Source organism: Galendromus occidentalis, unplaced genomic scaffold, assembly GCF_000255335.2.
Source record: "Galendromus occidentalis unplaced genomic scaffold, Mocc_1.1 scf7180000077442, whole genome shotgun sequence".
Taxonomy (NCBI): Eukaryota; Metazoa; Arthropoda; class Arachnida; order Mesostigmata; family Phytoseiidae; genus Galendromus; species Galendromus occidentalis.
Window position 1 is genome coordinate 136,634 of NW_003805430.1, and position 16,594 is coordinate 153,227.

The 16,594-nt window shown below is 53.5% G+C and overlaps 1 protein-coding gene across 1 annotated transcript; it reads left to right on the forward strand.

Moving 5' to 3' along the window:
* The first annotated feature begins 808 nt into the window (after positions 1-808).
* LOC114828225 (protein spitz) lies at positions 809-12,992 on the forward strand. The gene is made up of 5 exons (XM_029111467.1): positions 809-1,032; positions 6,925-7,041; positions 11,998-12,167; positions 12,237-12,489; positions 12,769-12,992. Exons 2-5 carry the CDS (start codon positions 7,002-7,004, stop codon positions 12,990-12,992), a joined length of 687 nt encoding a protein of 228 aa, XP_028967300.1. The 5' UTR covers positions 809-1,032; positions 6,925-7,001.
* The last annotated feature ends 3,602 nt before the right edge of the window (positions 12,993-16,594 follow it).

A 16,594-nucleotide genomic window follows, 5' to 3' on the forward strand; every position in this document is an offset into this window, starting at 1 on the left:
CCAGGTGAGAGAAGCTGCAGCAGCGGCGGCGGCGGCAGCACCGTGTTCCATCAGCAGCGTCAATCGAACCAGCAGCGCCAGCAGCGGCGAAGAGCAACCGAGCAAGCAAGCAGGCAGGCCGGCAAGCCAGCTCGCCACCAAACAAGCGGCGAATAGTCGACGACAGTCAGTCAGTTCTATTCCAACTCTCGTGAAGAGCTGACGTCTGCTCCGTCGATGCGGTAGTCTGAGCAATAATACTAGCGAACGACAAAACCCTCGACGACGACACGAACCAGGACATGACCCCGTGTGCCGTGTGTGCCAGCAGACCTCAGACGACGACTAAGAAGTCACAGACACCAACTCAAACAGAAAAAGCAACACTCCTATCGAAAGTTTGTTGTTCAGCTGCGACCAGTACCTCGGTTCAGTGTGTCTGCCCCCTCGAGTTCGACTCGCATCTACGCGAATGTTGTGAACGACTCGGACATCGCAGTGTCGTCCGAAGCGACAGCGACAGAGACTCCGATATTCACTACGGCAACAATCGAAGGAAATCTGGTGTCGTCGAAGGTACACCAGATTATTGCCAGTCTTGTTGTTGGCGTGGACTAGTAGGTGGTGTTAACGCAGTTTTGAGTGAAAGTGCTCCTGAACTATCAACGTCGAGTTCTAGTGCTGTTCGAATTGTAGAACTGACGAGAGACAAGCATCGAATTCACAACAAGTACAAAATGGATACTTCGGCAACTTGTTGTTCTCGCTCATCGTCAGACACCGTCCCCACCTCTACCAGCACAAGTGCTACCACCACTATTGTAGTACCTCAATCCTCCTCCTCCCATTTACCTCATGTTCACCATTGCCACCACTGCTGCCGGCAAAACCATTCTAGCACCCCTCCATCATTATTACTATTATTATTATCGAAATCATCATCGTCACCTTCATCAACTTCACCAACAACGTGTCCAACATGTGCGAGCTGTAGTGTGTCGGACGACCATCATCACCTTCATCATAGCCAAGGGGAGCGACAACGAAACGAAGGTGAATTTTTTTAGCGGATCTTCAGCTTAATTTTACGTAACAGAATTTCGACCCGGCCGGCGAGCGCTTTTCACAACCGCTCGACCCCTAACGACGTTTTCTCTCGAACAACGTCAGCCGTCACGACAACGGTGACTTCGCTTACCAACACTGTGAAGCTGAAATCATTGAAAACTTCTCGTTGCCCGTAGATTCTCTCGCTGCTGTTGAAGTCGACGACGTCGTCGTCTTCGATATTGTCCGTAGCATTGTTCTCCTATTGGCCATCGCTGTTTGCTGTGAGCCGCGTTGAAGCCGCTGGCATCGCCACCACGGCAGACAGGGTTTGGCGTCCGTTCCACACGAAAGAGCATCGCAATCAGCTTCATACGAACGCACACCGTCGTCGACGGTAGCAAAGTGAGCCTGCTTGCCTGAACGCTTGCCCGCCCGCCCGCTTACCTGCCTGCCTGTTTGCCTGACTGCCAGGCAAGCGGCTCCATGGACTTTTCACTCCGCTTGAATCTACACAGTTGGCTGGCAGAACGTTCCGAACCTTCCTAGTTCGACCTGGAGAAGGAGGGGTATTATTTTCAAAGTGCAGGACAGGTCTTTGCCACGGTTCTCTTTCTCCCGTGAGCCGCTCATTCGATCTCGACAACCCCCATGACGATTATTCGTTATCAGCACACACCGTGAGATACTCCTGTAGAGGGCACTCCGCGGTTCAACTTCAGAAGCGCTCGCTCCCCCTTGCGTCTCGTTCTTCGGATCACGAAATGATAAAGATCCGTAAACTATGTCATTTCGTTCCTCGGCGGCATGCGGAACGGATACCTGTCTCGATCAAGCTAGGATGCTTTCCCCTTCATGTCTCAATCGAAAATGTGGAGTTCGCCCAGCTTAGCTATCTCCTATATGAGGCATCCCACGCCTATGTTCTCTACCTGGCAAGCTCTCCCGTTCGATGGGGCTGTAAGTGGAATCCATCGAAGCCGGAGCAGCCACTAATCAGCGCTCGAGAGGGGACAACTGGCCATTGTAGCCCCGATGTGGTACATTCGTCTCCGAGATGTTGTCGTCACCCAACTCCAATCAACGATGTCGGCTACTTTGAAGCTCAATAATTTGAAAGTACTGACGGGGTGATCAACTTGATATCGTTTTTATCGATCACTCCAGAGCTTCTCGTGTGACCGGATACACCCCCGAATGCGAGTGTCTCATTCATCCCGTCGGCAGCTTCTGTTGTTCATCATACGCAGCTGACGGACTATTGTGATCCACAACTTCGCCTAGCGAGCTGAAGTTCGCCAGCTCCGGAATCCGAGTGCTCGATGTCGGTCCAGAGCGAAGGCTGACGTGTATAATGTTTTCGGACGTATTTTGAAGAGCGGAGCTTATTCAAACAGTAGCGACATGGCGGAACTCCGAATGGCTAGCATGAAAATTGCTCAAGCGCCGATTTTATCTCTGGTATCTGTTTAGGAACAACAGATCCCAGCGCTGTAGTATCCAAGACTCGCGTGTGACTTCAAAGATCATCTGACTGTTCGGCGGAGAGAAAACGCGGCATCGCATTCAGAGCATGGCTGGAAGATTTTTTTTCGTAAGCAGAGCATTGCGTCCGGGGCTCAAGCTGGTTCGCTTCTTCTCAAACTGACTTGTTCCTCCTTGGACTTACTGGAGCCAAGTTTCGGGGTTCCTCGAACCTTCGATCTTCCCAATTTTGTATGAGCTCGTGCCTGGTCCCATACGGAATACTGGCGATGGGACAAGCAAGCTCCCCATGCGGAGAAGTCTCCGGGCTCTTTCGAAGCCTTAAATTCAAAGCTTCTCTGATCCATAGGTATTCCACGAGTGTTTTTCATGCTTTATGCATTTTCATGGGTTTCGGTGGAGCACTGAGAACAGCCGTTGAGACCTCGTGGCTCCGTCGTTGACTTGCTTGATTCAATGACTTCGCACTTCGGTCGTTCGCCGTTCGGGTTGTCGGTCTGCGCGTCCGCTCGCTTCGCTTGCTGCAGCGGCCGCTGCCGTTGCGTGGGTGGGCTCTTGTAGTAGGAGTCAAGACGAAAAATCGGTTCACTTAAAAATGGTACAGGAATTAGATCCGGTAGAGAAGACGCGAAAAAATACAAGATGGATGGATCAATGAATGAACGGCTTCGCTGGATATAAGCACGCACGCGCCTCGTCGACACGCAGCCGCCCGCCTAGAAATTTTCCCTCACGTCGCGTCGATTGAAATGGGCGTCTCAATGCGCTGATTGAGAACCATGCGAGCGGTGGACGTATACAGAATTCGGTCTGAACCTACCGAATCTGAATCTTCCTCCTAGTAGTATCTCCGCGGGCGTGCTCACCGACCACGTGGCTCGAATTCCAGGCCGAACTTCTATGCGCGGTTGCTGATTCGGGGGCCTAGCTGAACGCAGACCCCAGATTCAAGTCCGAGCTCCATAGAAGAGCGACCGCAATGGGATTCGATCATTTGAATTTGTCAGCCAGATCGTTCGCGATCCCGAAGAATAATCATGTCACGAGTCTCCCCCTGAGTAGCAGCTCGCTGTTGGGATTCGAGAGAAGCGCACGGCTCGCCATGAGGAATCGCAACGATGAACGATTCTCCGGAAAGTTTCTCATCGGCAGCGAGGCTCGTCTGTTTCTTCTCAAACTGACAACCAAGTGCTTAGGTCGTCGTCGTCGTCGAAGCCGCTCAGTTCGGACCTACAGCGTCGACCTCGTGCCAAATAAGTGTGTCTTTGCGTGTGATAAATGAACCCTCGACGGTTGCCGCCTCGCCGCCGGCGCTTTCCCCGACGGAGCGGGCGAACTTTCAAGAAACGAGTTTCGACGGAAGAGGTGTCGCCGAGGAAGCTTGCTCTCTTAATTTGGTTTCGATCAATGAAGATCGAGGAGCCATCCTGCATCTGCAGCAGCGGCCGCACCAGCAGCTCATTCGCTGAATTTGAACAACATTCCAACGCCGCTTCGTTGCTGAAGCATACTTCGCCGGTGCGTACGGGTTGTGCGGGAGGCCACGGCGGCCGCTGACCTGCGTGGGAGTCCAACGTTTGCCGATTTGAAGTGGGGACTCGTTCTCTGCTGATTGGCCGCCGCCGGCCGCTGCCGCCGCCTGTTCTGCGGCTGCCATGAGACGGCAAAACGAATTTTTCTTGCTGTCTCACTAGCCGATGGCGGGTAGTTTGAGTTGCTCCGTTGCTTGTCTGGAGTACATCAGCCGGCTGCAGCCGCACCGGCAGCTGCAAACGAAATAGCAGCGTGGCCACACGACCCACTTTTCAAGGTCGCATGGCTCGAGCTAGAAGAGACGGTGTGCATGGAGCGAGTGTGTGTGTGCATCCCAAAAAACATTATGAAGGAAGGTAGCTGCCTGCCTGCCCAGTTGAACTTCAGCTAAAGTTTGAAGCAGCCGCACATCTCTAAAGGCCAAAGAGAGCCGCGTGCCAAATGCAAAAAAGAATCACGAACTAGGAGCAACAGCCGGATCTAGATTGGCTCAGAATGAAAATGTAACGGAAATGACACTTTGGCTGCGGCTGAAGCGGCGACCACCGCTCGGCTGCGCTGTGTCAGCAGCAAAACCGACTGAATGGATCAGAGCGCAACCCACGGCCGAAGCGGCACCGCAACCCCGTGAGTGAGCGACAGATACCAGCCGCCGACGAATTGTTTCGTCAAACTCGGTAATATCAGGAATTTCTGAAAGCGAGGGCTCCGAACTTCGCTCCTGAGGCTCCTGATCGCAGATCGCGATGTACCGTGAAAACTTCGGCTGTGTGAGGAATATGTATCCTGAAAGTTCCGATCCCGGGGAAAATTCCAGCATTCCCGAAGCGGCCGTGCACGATGACATCTCGCGATACCGAGCTCTCTGATGGCATCGCCCACACGAGTGTTCATGGCTCAGGCAGCCCCCTTCGATTCCGCTTGGATTCGAAGGCAAAAGCCGCTCCGTTGCTCGAGGACCATTCCTGGGCAAGGAGCTGAGCTTATCCGATCGTTTGAACGGTCGCCCGCCAAAGCGGCTCGCTAGCCTTCCGTCTGACCGTGCGTCGTCGGCGGAGACCCGCCCGCTCGCCTGCCTGCTTGTGCGCCTGCTTGCCTTCAGCACAAGAGGAACGCCTGAGTGAACCTTTTTTAAGTTGATGCTCACGCCGAGCGTCTGTTGCAGGACTGCTACGACAACAATAATAACAACGGCAGCAGTGACAACCATAAAATCCTCGGCGTAAGATTACGGCTAGGCACCCTTTAGTCAGATCTCAGGAAGAAATCTCTCCGCCGATAGGATTGTGCGGCTGATTCAAATTTCCGGAATCGCATATGTTCTTCTTTGTAGAAGTTCATCTGCAGAAGTCATCCATAAACATTCGTTCCAAGAGATCCGGCTCATCACGGAGTGGGGGAAAGTTTCCCGGACATGACAAGGGTGTTGATCCAGATTTTGGTTACACCCATCAGCCACGGAGAACTACAGTCGAGCGCTCCCCTAATTACGTGATTAGAACCGGCGTTTCTCCCAGTGGCGTTCCCCGTCTCTTAATCTAGTGTCTACGACTTGGAAAATAGAAGACGAAACAGACGCTTCCCATACCGAGTGGGACTCGCACGGAATATGCTTTTGGAATTCGCTTGACGAGCTTGCCGAAATCAGTTTCGAGCGTTGCCGCTGTCATCTCGGTGTATCGTTGCCATTCACGAGCTGTCCAGACCCACTAACAAGTTTAAGGCTTGTTGTTGAAGACAGAGCCGTACTTTTTCCTTTTTTTTTGCTTTCGGATCGAAAGTTCTCGCCGTGGTTGCTGCTCCTCTTTCTGCCATCGGTCCGAAGAGAACGGACGACGACGATGACCATGTTGATAGTTGACGGGCAGTCCTTGCCAGCGAAAGCTTTTGTGGCAGCGGTCTCGTCTTCGGCATCGCCACTGCTTCGTTCGTTTAGCATGCTCTAACGATATATGCCTGCCCGTTTGCCGAGAAATGCTTGCTTGCTTGCTTACTTACTTGTTGTTCGGCGAGCGCTGCTTTTCTTCTCTTCTGAAGCAGCAGCCGCATCGACTCAAGAAGAAAACGGCGATGAACAACGGCGGCCACCGCCACCACCGCACGTCCGCCTTCATCTTCTTCATTTTTTGCTTCTCCGTTGTCGTTTTCTTCGTCTTCTTCTGATTTTTCTCTATCGAGTTGGTCAGTCAATCGGTCGTCGTCTCGACTCCAAACCAATTCTGGCGGTAGCTCGTACCAGAGAACGAATACGATCACCCCCGAATCTGGATGGGTGTGTTTCAATCCGCACGAAGCCGCGGAAGTCTGGAAGATCTTCCGACGTGAGAATCTCCGGCGAGCTCTTGTCCTGATTCTCTACATCTGTCGCTTTAAATCGGGAACGACCTCAATCCGTTCATCGTATTGTCCCTTCAATCATCGGTCAAGTCGCGCGAAACCTCCGTCCGCCAGGTAGAAGTCTTCCCAGAAAAATTGCCAAAGCTCTGCCCATTGTCTCGTCACAAGACGGGAAGGTCAACCATTAGTCGCCGGATCTTCTTGCATTTCCCTATCTCTGGACATTGTTAACTAAGCGTAGTGCGATGCTCGGCGGAACGGCCTTTATTGTTCCGAGTGGCCGTGATGTCTTTTGGCTGAGCATAGATCTTCTGCCAGAACGTCAGGTTCGCGGGGATGACATTGAAAAGTCCTAAACGCTGTCAGCCGCCGTCTCACTGCCGTGTATCTGTCGACTTGGTAATGGATGTCCAAGTTGAATTCAATAGTTTCTCCCCTCCACCACCAGGACACGTTCACAGCCGACTCGGAATCTGATATTTTGTTGAATGGTGTAGCTCGAGACTGCCGCTCACTCAAACGGAAACTTTTCTTTCTTTCCAGCGTCCAGCAAAAATTCCTCAGTACGGCACCAGAGTTGTCGGAGTCGAGCGAGTCGGACAGTCGCACGATGGTCACTGATGCCCTGCATCGTCCTCCTAGCTTTGGTCACAGCATCAGGTGAGAATCCCCAGTCTTCCCCCATCTTCGTTCCCCCCGCTCTTAGGTAGACCGACCGGCCGGCGCGGCTCTCAGGACGATGGTCGGGCAAGTGGACCGACCTTCCGACCGAGCGTTCTTCTGTCGGACCGCTGAGTGAGTGAGATGCTGATCGTGCATCTGGCAACGTCTACGCTCTAGCTCGAGAGGTTGGCAGCATACTACCGGTGCTGCCGCTGTTGCGGTGGTTGTTTCATAGTCGCCGTCTTCCTCGATGACGGCAACACGACAGCAGCAGCACCAACACCACCCGCACATATGAGGCGCGCGCGAGTGAACCAGCGAGTGCGGCACTCCTGTGTATCGTAGTTTCTATTTTTGGATTCTTATGAACCCCATGGATGGCTGGCTGGCAGCCTGTTGAGCGGACAATGTGTTGATGCCGCGGCGACTTTTTCTTCTATTTTTCCTCTGGCGTTCGTCTCGCTTCTCTATCAGGCAAGGAGGGAGGCTAGCTGACTGGCTGGATGGCTGGCGAGCAGCCAGGGCCTACCAAGGAACCAACCTACTAGCCTGTGTACCTACTTCTTCGGTGCCCTCTCCACATTTCGCTGGCTACCTAGCAGAGAAGTAGTAGAAGTAGTAGGCTGGCTCGCCGACTGCTAACTCTGCCTCCTCATCGTGCGTACCATCTGGCGCTACGGCTCAAGGGAGTCATGTGCTGGGCGCGTGCTCCCCCGGAAGATCTTACTTGCTGGTAGGTAGGTTGGGAGGGAGGTAGGCTGCCAGTCAGTCAGTCAGTCTGTCTGTCTGTCTGTCTGCCTACCGACCAGCTCATCGGCCTCACCGGTTGAGAAGACCGACGACCGCAAACTATCCTCCCTTGGAAATAGGTACTCTTACGTTTGTGAACATACTGCTCGGTGGTACCGCGGTATCGGTGCGACTCTTCCTCCTCCCCCCCCCCCTGCTCCCTGCGTGTAATAGGTGCCTTCGGTGCTTTGCTAGTTGAGACCGGAACCGGTGCTGAACTAGAAGAAAAGGAACGAAGCAACCAGCCAACCGGTTGACTGGTTCAAAGCGGAGGCGGCCTCGCTCCCTCGTGACCTGATTAGAACGAAGGAAAGCAGCAACGGCTCGGCCGAGGATCAAGCTCGATTGCTGTGGTCGGCCCGAAAGGTTTTTGCAAATGTACTCCGAGCAAATGTGTGCCAACCACCCGGCTTTCCTGACAGCGATCGCGAGCGAGCGGACGAACCTGAGAGAGAGTGGTTCAGAGGTCGGCACCAGGCAGCTTTGTCGGACCGATACCGGGCTGCCTGGTACTACTTCATCGAGCCTGCCTGCCAGCCAGCCAACCAGCCAGCCTGTCTGTCTTCGTTCATGCTTGCTTGCTGAATAGACATTTGTAAATGAGGAGTGGTGTTGCCGATTTTAATTGGGTTCAAGCATTTTTGGAGCACTTCCCGAAAGAGAGCGAGCAATGCAACCTCCTTCCCACCTCGAGCAAGACCAGCTCAAGGACACACTAAGAGAGGAGTGTCTTGCGTTAGGGTTCACGAGCAGCCAGGCAGTCGATCAGTAGGTCGGCGGCGTTCCTTTGCTTTGTCGTTCGTTCTCTCTCGCGCGCTGCTCGCTCGCTGCTCGATCTGGATTCATTCTCGAGGACGAGCACACAAGCCTTCCACGAGCAGGCACGTGACCGGCTCATTTTTCCACCGCTCGTTGCCGATCGCCGGCTCAGCGACCGTCCGTCCGTCAGAAGAAGGAACTGCGATAGAGGCAGAACCGGCGCTCCGGCCATTCATCGTCTCTCGAGTAAGGCCTTCTGCACGGGGCCTCCAACAATGACAAACTCTCGGTCGCTTGGATGGACCACGACGGCCGGGCGGATGGTCGGACGGACGGTCGGTCGGACCGACAGACAGACGGAGTCGGACACGAGAGAAGGAGCGATTCGTACGGACAGACATCGTTAGATAGACCGACAGATAGTCGAACATACTCACATTTATTCACATGGCCGCTCTGTTAGTCCAGCCGAAGACGACGACGACGACGACTACCAGAAAGATAGGGTGCCACGCGACGACCCTGACGATCCGATGACGGGTTGAGGTCGGCTTAGAACGGATGGGTTGAGTCTGCTGGACGCCTGCCGGCCGGCCTGCCAGCCCGCGAGCACATGGTGTCTGGGTCAGTCACTCCGATCCAGGTTAGCTGTCGCTTGCTCTCCAGGTTGCTCGGCGGCGATTCGGTAGCTGGCGGTCAACTATCCTCTCGGTTCCGGTCGGAATCGGTGACAGTTGTCGTCTATTTCTCCATATTTGAAATCCAGCGCGAACCTTCTCAGGTCCCCTTCGATGTTCTGCGATTCCACGGGGAGATCGTTCCCGTATCCGAAGAAACCCATAAAACTGCTCAACTGCTCAAAGACAGAACACCACAACGGAATATGACTTCGACTTCTGCTGCTGAAGTTGTTACGATGTCTTGAGGTGTTCGACTCTTTTCTCTTGTGCTGCTTATTTTCTTAGCAAGATAGCGGCGAGGGGCCTTCGGTACTAGCTACGGCAACTTCAACGACGACGAGCCTTTTTTTCGCGTTGCTTGCCCGTGTGTTTGGGCCACCTTCGCTCGGTCTGTTGCTTCTCCGGCTTGATCTTCTTTTCTTGCTCTTCTTCGGGCTGCTCTTCGGGCTGCTCTTCGGGCTGCTCCTCGGGCTGCTCCTCGGGCCGCTCTTCGACGCTGCCTCGATCGTCTGCTCGATGCCTCCTTCGCATAGAAGTACCCTTCAACGGCAGGCCACGAGCAGGCAAGCCGCACTCAGTCGGTCCGACTCGCTCAGTTGCTTGCTCATCGTCCGGCGAGCCATCCAGCCAGCAGCCAGACGAATTGCCAGCCGAGCAGTCAGTCGGCAGTTAACCGGCAGCGAGCGAAGATGCGAGGCAGCGCGTACCAAACGCCCGGTGGTCGAATGATCCGGAATCGGGGGCGTTTCTCGCTCTCTTTCTGCTGCTACTTCTGCTGCTGCTGCTGCTTCTTCGTCTTCGTGTGCAGCAGCTATTTCTTTCGTAACCTCTCGCTGGCCCGCCGATCATCGAGCTATGCGAGCTCGCGCGTTCGCCCGCACCGCCGGCCGGATCACTCACTTATGGCCACCGAACAGCGAGACATGCCGCAACAATGGCGGAAACTTTATTCAAACGACGACGGCGGTCTCAAGCTACGCGTCGATCAATAATTATCGCTCCGCCTGATTGACCGAGTGCCGCCGACTTTCGTCGCTGATCGGAGTCGAGCTGATCACGCGCGCTTGCCTGATTGAGTGACGGTTGATAAGGCGGCCATTTTTAACGCAACATGCGGTATTTGGAATTTGGCACGCACCGCCGCCTTGTCAAGGATGATGAAAATGCACGCATGCATGCATGCCGTGGTCGTCTTCGCTGGCGGCTGGTCACGCTCCCCTTCTGCCTGCACTGTAGTGATTCAACGCGAAGGGGAAGCGCTCGTGTCGCGCCCCACCCAAAGTAATCGAATCAAGTCGTCGTCGGCGACGACGAACATCACGAGTTCCGGCAGGATCCGCTCACTCAGAAGGAGTGAGCCAGCGGACTCAGAACGAAAGAAAGTGCGCCCGCGTAAAAATCAAACTTCCATTCTCAACAAAGCAGCGGAGCTCCTCCACGACGACGACGCCGCGGCTTCGCGCGTGAGTCCCGTTGAGTTCTACGCACACAAATTCAAACGAGCGAGTTCGGCATCACGTAAAATGCTATCCGGTCACCATCTGGGACGCGTGCCTCGTTCGCGAGCTGGCCTCAAGACTGCGTGTGCCTGAAAAGATCGCGGACCATCTGCGCGTTCGGCCCCTCCATTCATCTATTCTCTGTTCGTCAGTCATTGGGTTAGATTTTTTAGTTTATATTTTTTTTCCTGCTAGTGGCCGCTCGCGAGTGGGAGGGGTCCCAACATTATCGACAGTGTCCGATCGGTTGCCCCCGACGGGTTATTTTTGTCGCGCGTACGTCGTCCGTCCTCAATTCAAAGTCACTACAAGAGGGGTTACCGCGCTCGAAAAGATTCGGAATCTCGAACCCGAGCCCAGGCGCCCGCCAGATGTTCGTCTACGCAGGTTAACGATATAAGTGTGTGCAGACAGCGCGGTCCGCTCGCCGAACTACGACCGACGGACGGTCGGACGAGCGAATGAATAAGTGAATGAATGAATGAGATGAGTTGTTATCAATCAATGATGATTGGAAAACGGGATCAAGTCATGAATAATAATCGAAGTATAAAGTGGAGAGGAACACACGATTGACGCGAAGAATGAATGGAAGAATGACAGAAGGAACGAATCAGAGGACGGGTGCGCATCGAGATCTGCTGCTTGGGGTTCTGCGGCAGCTGGGGCCCTCGGAGCACCCTCGGCGGGCGCGTTCTCGGCTCTCTCTGGTTCGCTCGCTCGCTGGCTGGCTCAGTGTTTCTGGTCGGCTCGAGCAGTGCCGCTTCTGCAAGAGCTCCAGCGCGTGCACAACACATGTAGAGGAGCGAGCAGCGCTAGAAGAGCCAGTCAAATTGACCTCGATTTTTTGGGACTGTGGCCTCCCTCGCACGCTCCTTCAATCGCCGGCGGCTCATGAAGGAGGAGGACGACGACTGGCAGGCAAGCAAGCAGGCTAGCGGACTTCTTCATCTTCTTCTCTAGCTCCGTCATTGTCGCCGCCGCCTAAGCTTCTACTACGATCACCACTACTGTGTACCACTGACGCGCTCGTGTCTCGAGCGAGCCTCCCCCGCACGTACCGAAAGAATGCAGACGGATACTTCCGGATTCTCTTCCAGCCGCGAGCTGGTCCATGACGATCCGATTACTCAGCGACGACGGCCGGGGTCGGCGAATCGAATCATTAGCGTAGAAATCAGTAAATCGCTCAGTTGGACTAATATTCGTTGCTTTCTCTCTTGCAGACGCATGCTCGACGCGATCGACGCCAAAGGCACGCTCCAGCTACATCAGCCAGCTGCATCAACAGCAACAACCGCAGCAGTACCCACGACCCGCACAGCACTACCCACCTCTGCTGCCGCGGCATCCATCGCCAATACTAGACACACCAACTCCCAGTCAAACGGTACCGGCACGTGCCCCATATTCTCAGCAGCAACAGACAGCACAACAGGAACAACAGCAAATTCCGCAGCAGCAGCAGCAACAACCACAGAAGTCGCCGCTTATCCCTTCCGTGCCCACCGTCAGCGATGCTGACTTGACGACGCAGAGACCTAACGTCACATTCCGAACGTATCCATGTCCGGAGGCGTACGCGAAATGGTACTGTCTCAACGGAGCGCACTGTTTCTCGGTGAAAATCGGCGAGTCCGTTCTCTACAACTGCGAATGCGCCGACGGCTATATGGGTCAGCGTTGTGAATTCAAAGATCTTGATGGTACATATATTCGTAAGTATCTATTCTAGTCGAGACTTTCTTTTTACTTCTTTGTTTGGTGCCGTTTCCGCTTTCCATCAACTTCGTTCGGACTTTCTGACGTCGCGAATTGTTTTTCGTCGCCTTTTCCGTTCTGCGTATTCCATTCTGCGTAGAGTCAGCTCCTTCTGAGTTGCTCCTTCCGTTCTGCCCCATCTGCCCGCCCGCCCGTCCGACCGTCGAAAAAAAGCGTTTTCCGTGATGCCATTCAGTCCTCGTGCGTTATCTTAAAGCAAGCTTCTTCTCTTGCAGAGCGACGAGGAATCCTCATCCAGACGGCGTCGATTGCAGCAACGGTCCTGGTCATTGTACTCGTGGTTATCATCATCAGCCTGTGCATGGTGCACTCGTCGCGGCAGCAGCAGTTCCACAGCAAAAACGGTCAATACGTATATCGCAATTGGAACGCAGTCATCACGACGAAGCAGGTCCCCGTCACTGTCCTGACACCCGAGATCCTGGCGCGCACAGTATGACTTGGCCTCTGAGACGGGCCGAAAGATCGAGTAGTGTTTTCCAATTGACGCTCGGGGTCACACTCTCGCTCTGCGGGCGGATCCGACTCCGAGAACGCCGCAGCCAGAGCAGAGGAACAACTACCTAGGAAAAATATTCAAGAGGAGAAGACGAGGAAAAGTGAAAGCGCCCACACCACGTGTCCAGTGGTACCTACGAGAAAGAGAGGGCTACAAACGTCTCTGAGACGGAAGCCATCTCCGGAACAGCCAGGAACGGCATTAGTGCAATTGTTTTTCGTTAACTAACAACGATTTCGAATCTACCTATGCATAGGGAGTCAGTCCAGTCAGTCAAATCGACAGTCAGTCAGTCAGCCAGCCAGCCAGTCAGTCAGTCAGCCAGTCATTCAGTGAGTCAAGTCAGTTACGAGGACCAACATCGCCGCCGCCGCCACCACCATCACCGCCGCCGACGCCGCTATCTCTCGGACACCAACGAAACTTGGGATCGACTTCGTCGCCGGGAGGATGAATCTCGAGGAGACTGCGAATCCACACCGCAGGACAGCAAGGAATACTCGTAACAATAATTTGCCCCCACCTCGACCGTAGAAGACGTCGTCCCCCTGTCGTCTTCACGCTGATCACATCGATTCGGTCGTTCAGAGTAAAACAACTCCGGAGACATCCCCTAGGCGACAAACGAGATTTACTGTCACAGTCAGGGACATAACCTAGATCGTTCAACTGCCGAAACTGAATGCCAAAATGAAATTATTCGATTTTTCGCCGCCGATCCGCTCGAGGTCGGCTCGCGAAACGACCTCACGGAGCTCCTCTCGGAGGCGAGGATCGTGGAACAGATTCCCGAGTGTTGCGCGGAAATCGGCCCCGGCAATCAACACACTGCACGATGTTGAATGCGTTTGTGAAAATGTGCGAGAGAGAGCGTGCGTGCGTGTCTTGGTGTGAGTCTCATCGTTCGGAGTTGTCAACACGACGCTGATGTCGAGCCACCTGTTGTTTAGTTTGGCAACAATCTTTTGAGAACGGCACTTTTTTTTGAGATCATCTGCTGCACAATAAGAGAGTAGGAGAGAAGCTAAGCTTCTCTGTCCATGATCAGCGTCTGCCAGAAGGCTCTCTGATGTCGACGATACAATTGATTATAAGTGCTACCTTCAAGCTCCTGTCATTAAATCATATTACATAGATAAATGTCTTCTAGCTGTAATCGACTGAAAACATCCGATCATAATATTACTCAACCAAATGTACATAGTCATGAAATCCAGTAGGCGCTTTGCGCCGCAGGACGCCAGTTTGCAGTGGCGGCAATGTTAAGCTCGCGATCAGTTTTGTACAGAGGCGAATGTTTCTCACTTTGCCAAACGTGTCGCAAAGAGCGGCGTTGCAAGCCCATTTCTGTTCATTTCATATGCAACTTGCTTAGGTAAGCATAAAGACCATATATATTTATATTGAGAAGTGTTAATAAAACGACGTATATATATATAAATTCAAAAACGTTCTTGCTATCTTCATTCCGGAATCGCGGGACATGGAGACGAGCGAGCCCGCACTCAAAACCAGATCCTCTCCCGGGGTAAACGAAGATGTCATTTTTCGCGAGTTTCTCGGACAGGTCGGGAAACGCAACTCGTTGTTGTAACCTAGTTGTGTCCACCTAAACTCCCTGAAAATCCCATTTCGTCGATTAACAATGCTCCTGAGTCATATGTTCACGAAGAATGTATGGATTTCGAGGCTTCTCCAGTCGCGATGCGGGTGTGATATAGTTTTCGTATGCTTCGGACAATTGCGACGAGCACAACCGAGCTGCCATCCGCGCTCTGGAATTCTTCCCATCAGATTTAGTGGGAGCTTGCCGGGAGATGACCACGATCACTTTGGCGAAGCTGAGGGAGAACATCTTGTGAAATGGCCGACATCGGATAAGGATTTTCTCGCAGCGAGACTCACGGGCTGCTCCAACAAACAAATGATTAGTTTCCAGACTAGAGCATCGCTATCTCAGAGCCTTGACCCAACCCGCCATAGTATCAAAATGGAAAGGGTACTGGGAGCTCCTGGTTAGGGACCGGCCACCTTTCACAAATTTTAATGAGCACGTGGTGCGACTCCAAACCCGTAGCTCGTCCTAGAGACCGCATCTGGAGCATGTGCAGAAGGTCGTTCCTCTCAACAGGTCCATGATAAACGTTCATCGTTGACGTGTTGAACTAGAGCCCGAGCGATAGTCCAAAATGGAAATCAGAGATTCGCGGGGGGCTGCCAGTGACCCGAGACAGCAGAGCGCTTTTTCAACGAGAAATATTTTGTTCGCATTGTTGTGCCAAACCGATGCCAGCATGAAATTGATCAAACTCGCTCGGGCTTCAAGGAGTGTATCCAACTGAATCATAAGACCGTGGTTTGAACTCTGTAAGAGGAGCGGGAACAACTGACTGTTGGAAGAAGCGAGACTCAATACTTTTGCAGACCTTTTTTACTTTTACAGACTACCTGGGACTGCAATGATCCATCCAGCTCCGGGATGACATCCGGTCTCCCGGGAAATCATCCCGAATCATTGGGTCTCGAGCGACCAGGAACGTTCGGTCGCCCCTCGCTGCGGGATACCTCGAGACTTCGAAACATTGAATTCCGAGCGCTGAAGAGTCCTGCGGTCGAGGTTTACGGAGACGAAGGTCATCGTCAAGCCGAACCATCGATCTTTCGGAGCAGTGATCGAGCGACGAAGGGGATGCTGCATTTTATGAGCTCGATTCGCCCTCATAATTCACGATCTTCATAAGTTTCGATTTTTGCTGGAAGCATCAGTAAATTGATGATAGCGCATTGCATCCATCAAGTTCGTTTTCCACCGGAGGGTGTCGAGAGCCCCTGGAGACAAAACCAGCAGCGTTCCCATCATCAAGGCAAAACTTTCTGCTCATACAAGCCCTCGAATGGTGTTGGCTGGGGTTAGGATGATTCCCATGGTGGCGAAACAGTGAAAGCAGAATCGAGATATGGGTCGACGCCGGCAACGGAACCGGAGCGAGTAAGCCAGCGTAGGGACTGACGGATGGAAGGATGACCGGGTCTCCGCCCGCTCAAATGGACAGTGGGCAGTCTACGGGATCCACTTGCCGCGCTCGATAGCGATCGAGCCAGTAGCGAGGATGAGGGGATCTCCACAATTTCCGATGCCAGATACTCAACCTGAGAGGACCGATGAGCAGTGCCTTCGAATCAGGCTCAAGCGCGATCGCGGCACGACTAGGACTCGGAGAGATACTTTCTCTCGACTCGATTCCTCGAAGCGAAGGAAACTCCAAGGTATGACCGGTCAACGGGCCCAAAGTCTGCCTACCCTGAACGGTGGGCAAGCAGTCCGCTGGACGATGGTCCACCGTGTGGATTGCAGGACTTCACCTGCGGACAAATCCATAGAGTTAGAACGTAGGGCCCCCACCATCTGGAGTGAGATCCGTGTACGCATCAGTGAGCCTGCTGTTGGCGTTCCGTTACGGGGCACCCGCTCACTTTTCACCGCCGCCGCCGGCCGTCACAAAGTTACGGGACGAGAGTTGGCAGCTTGACGATAGCAGAAC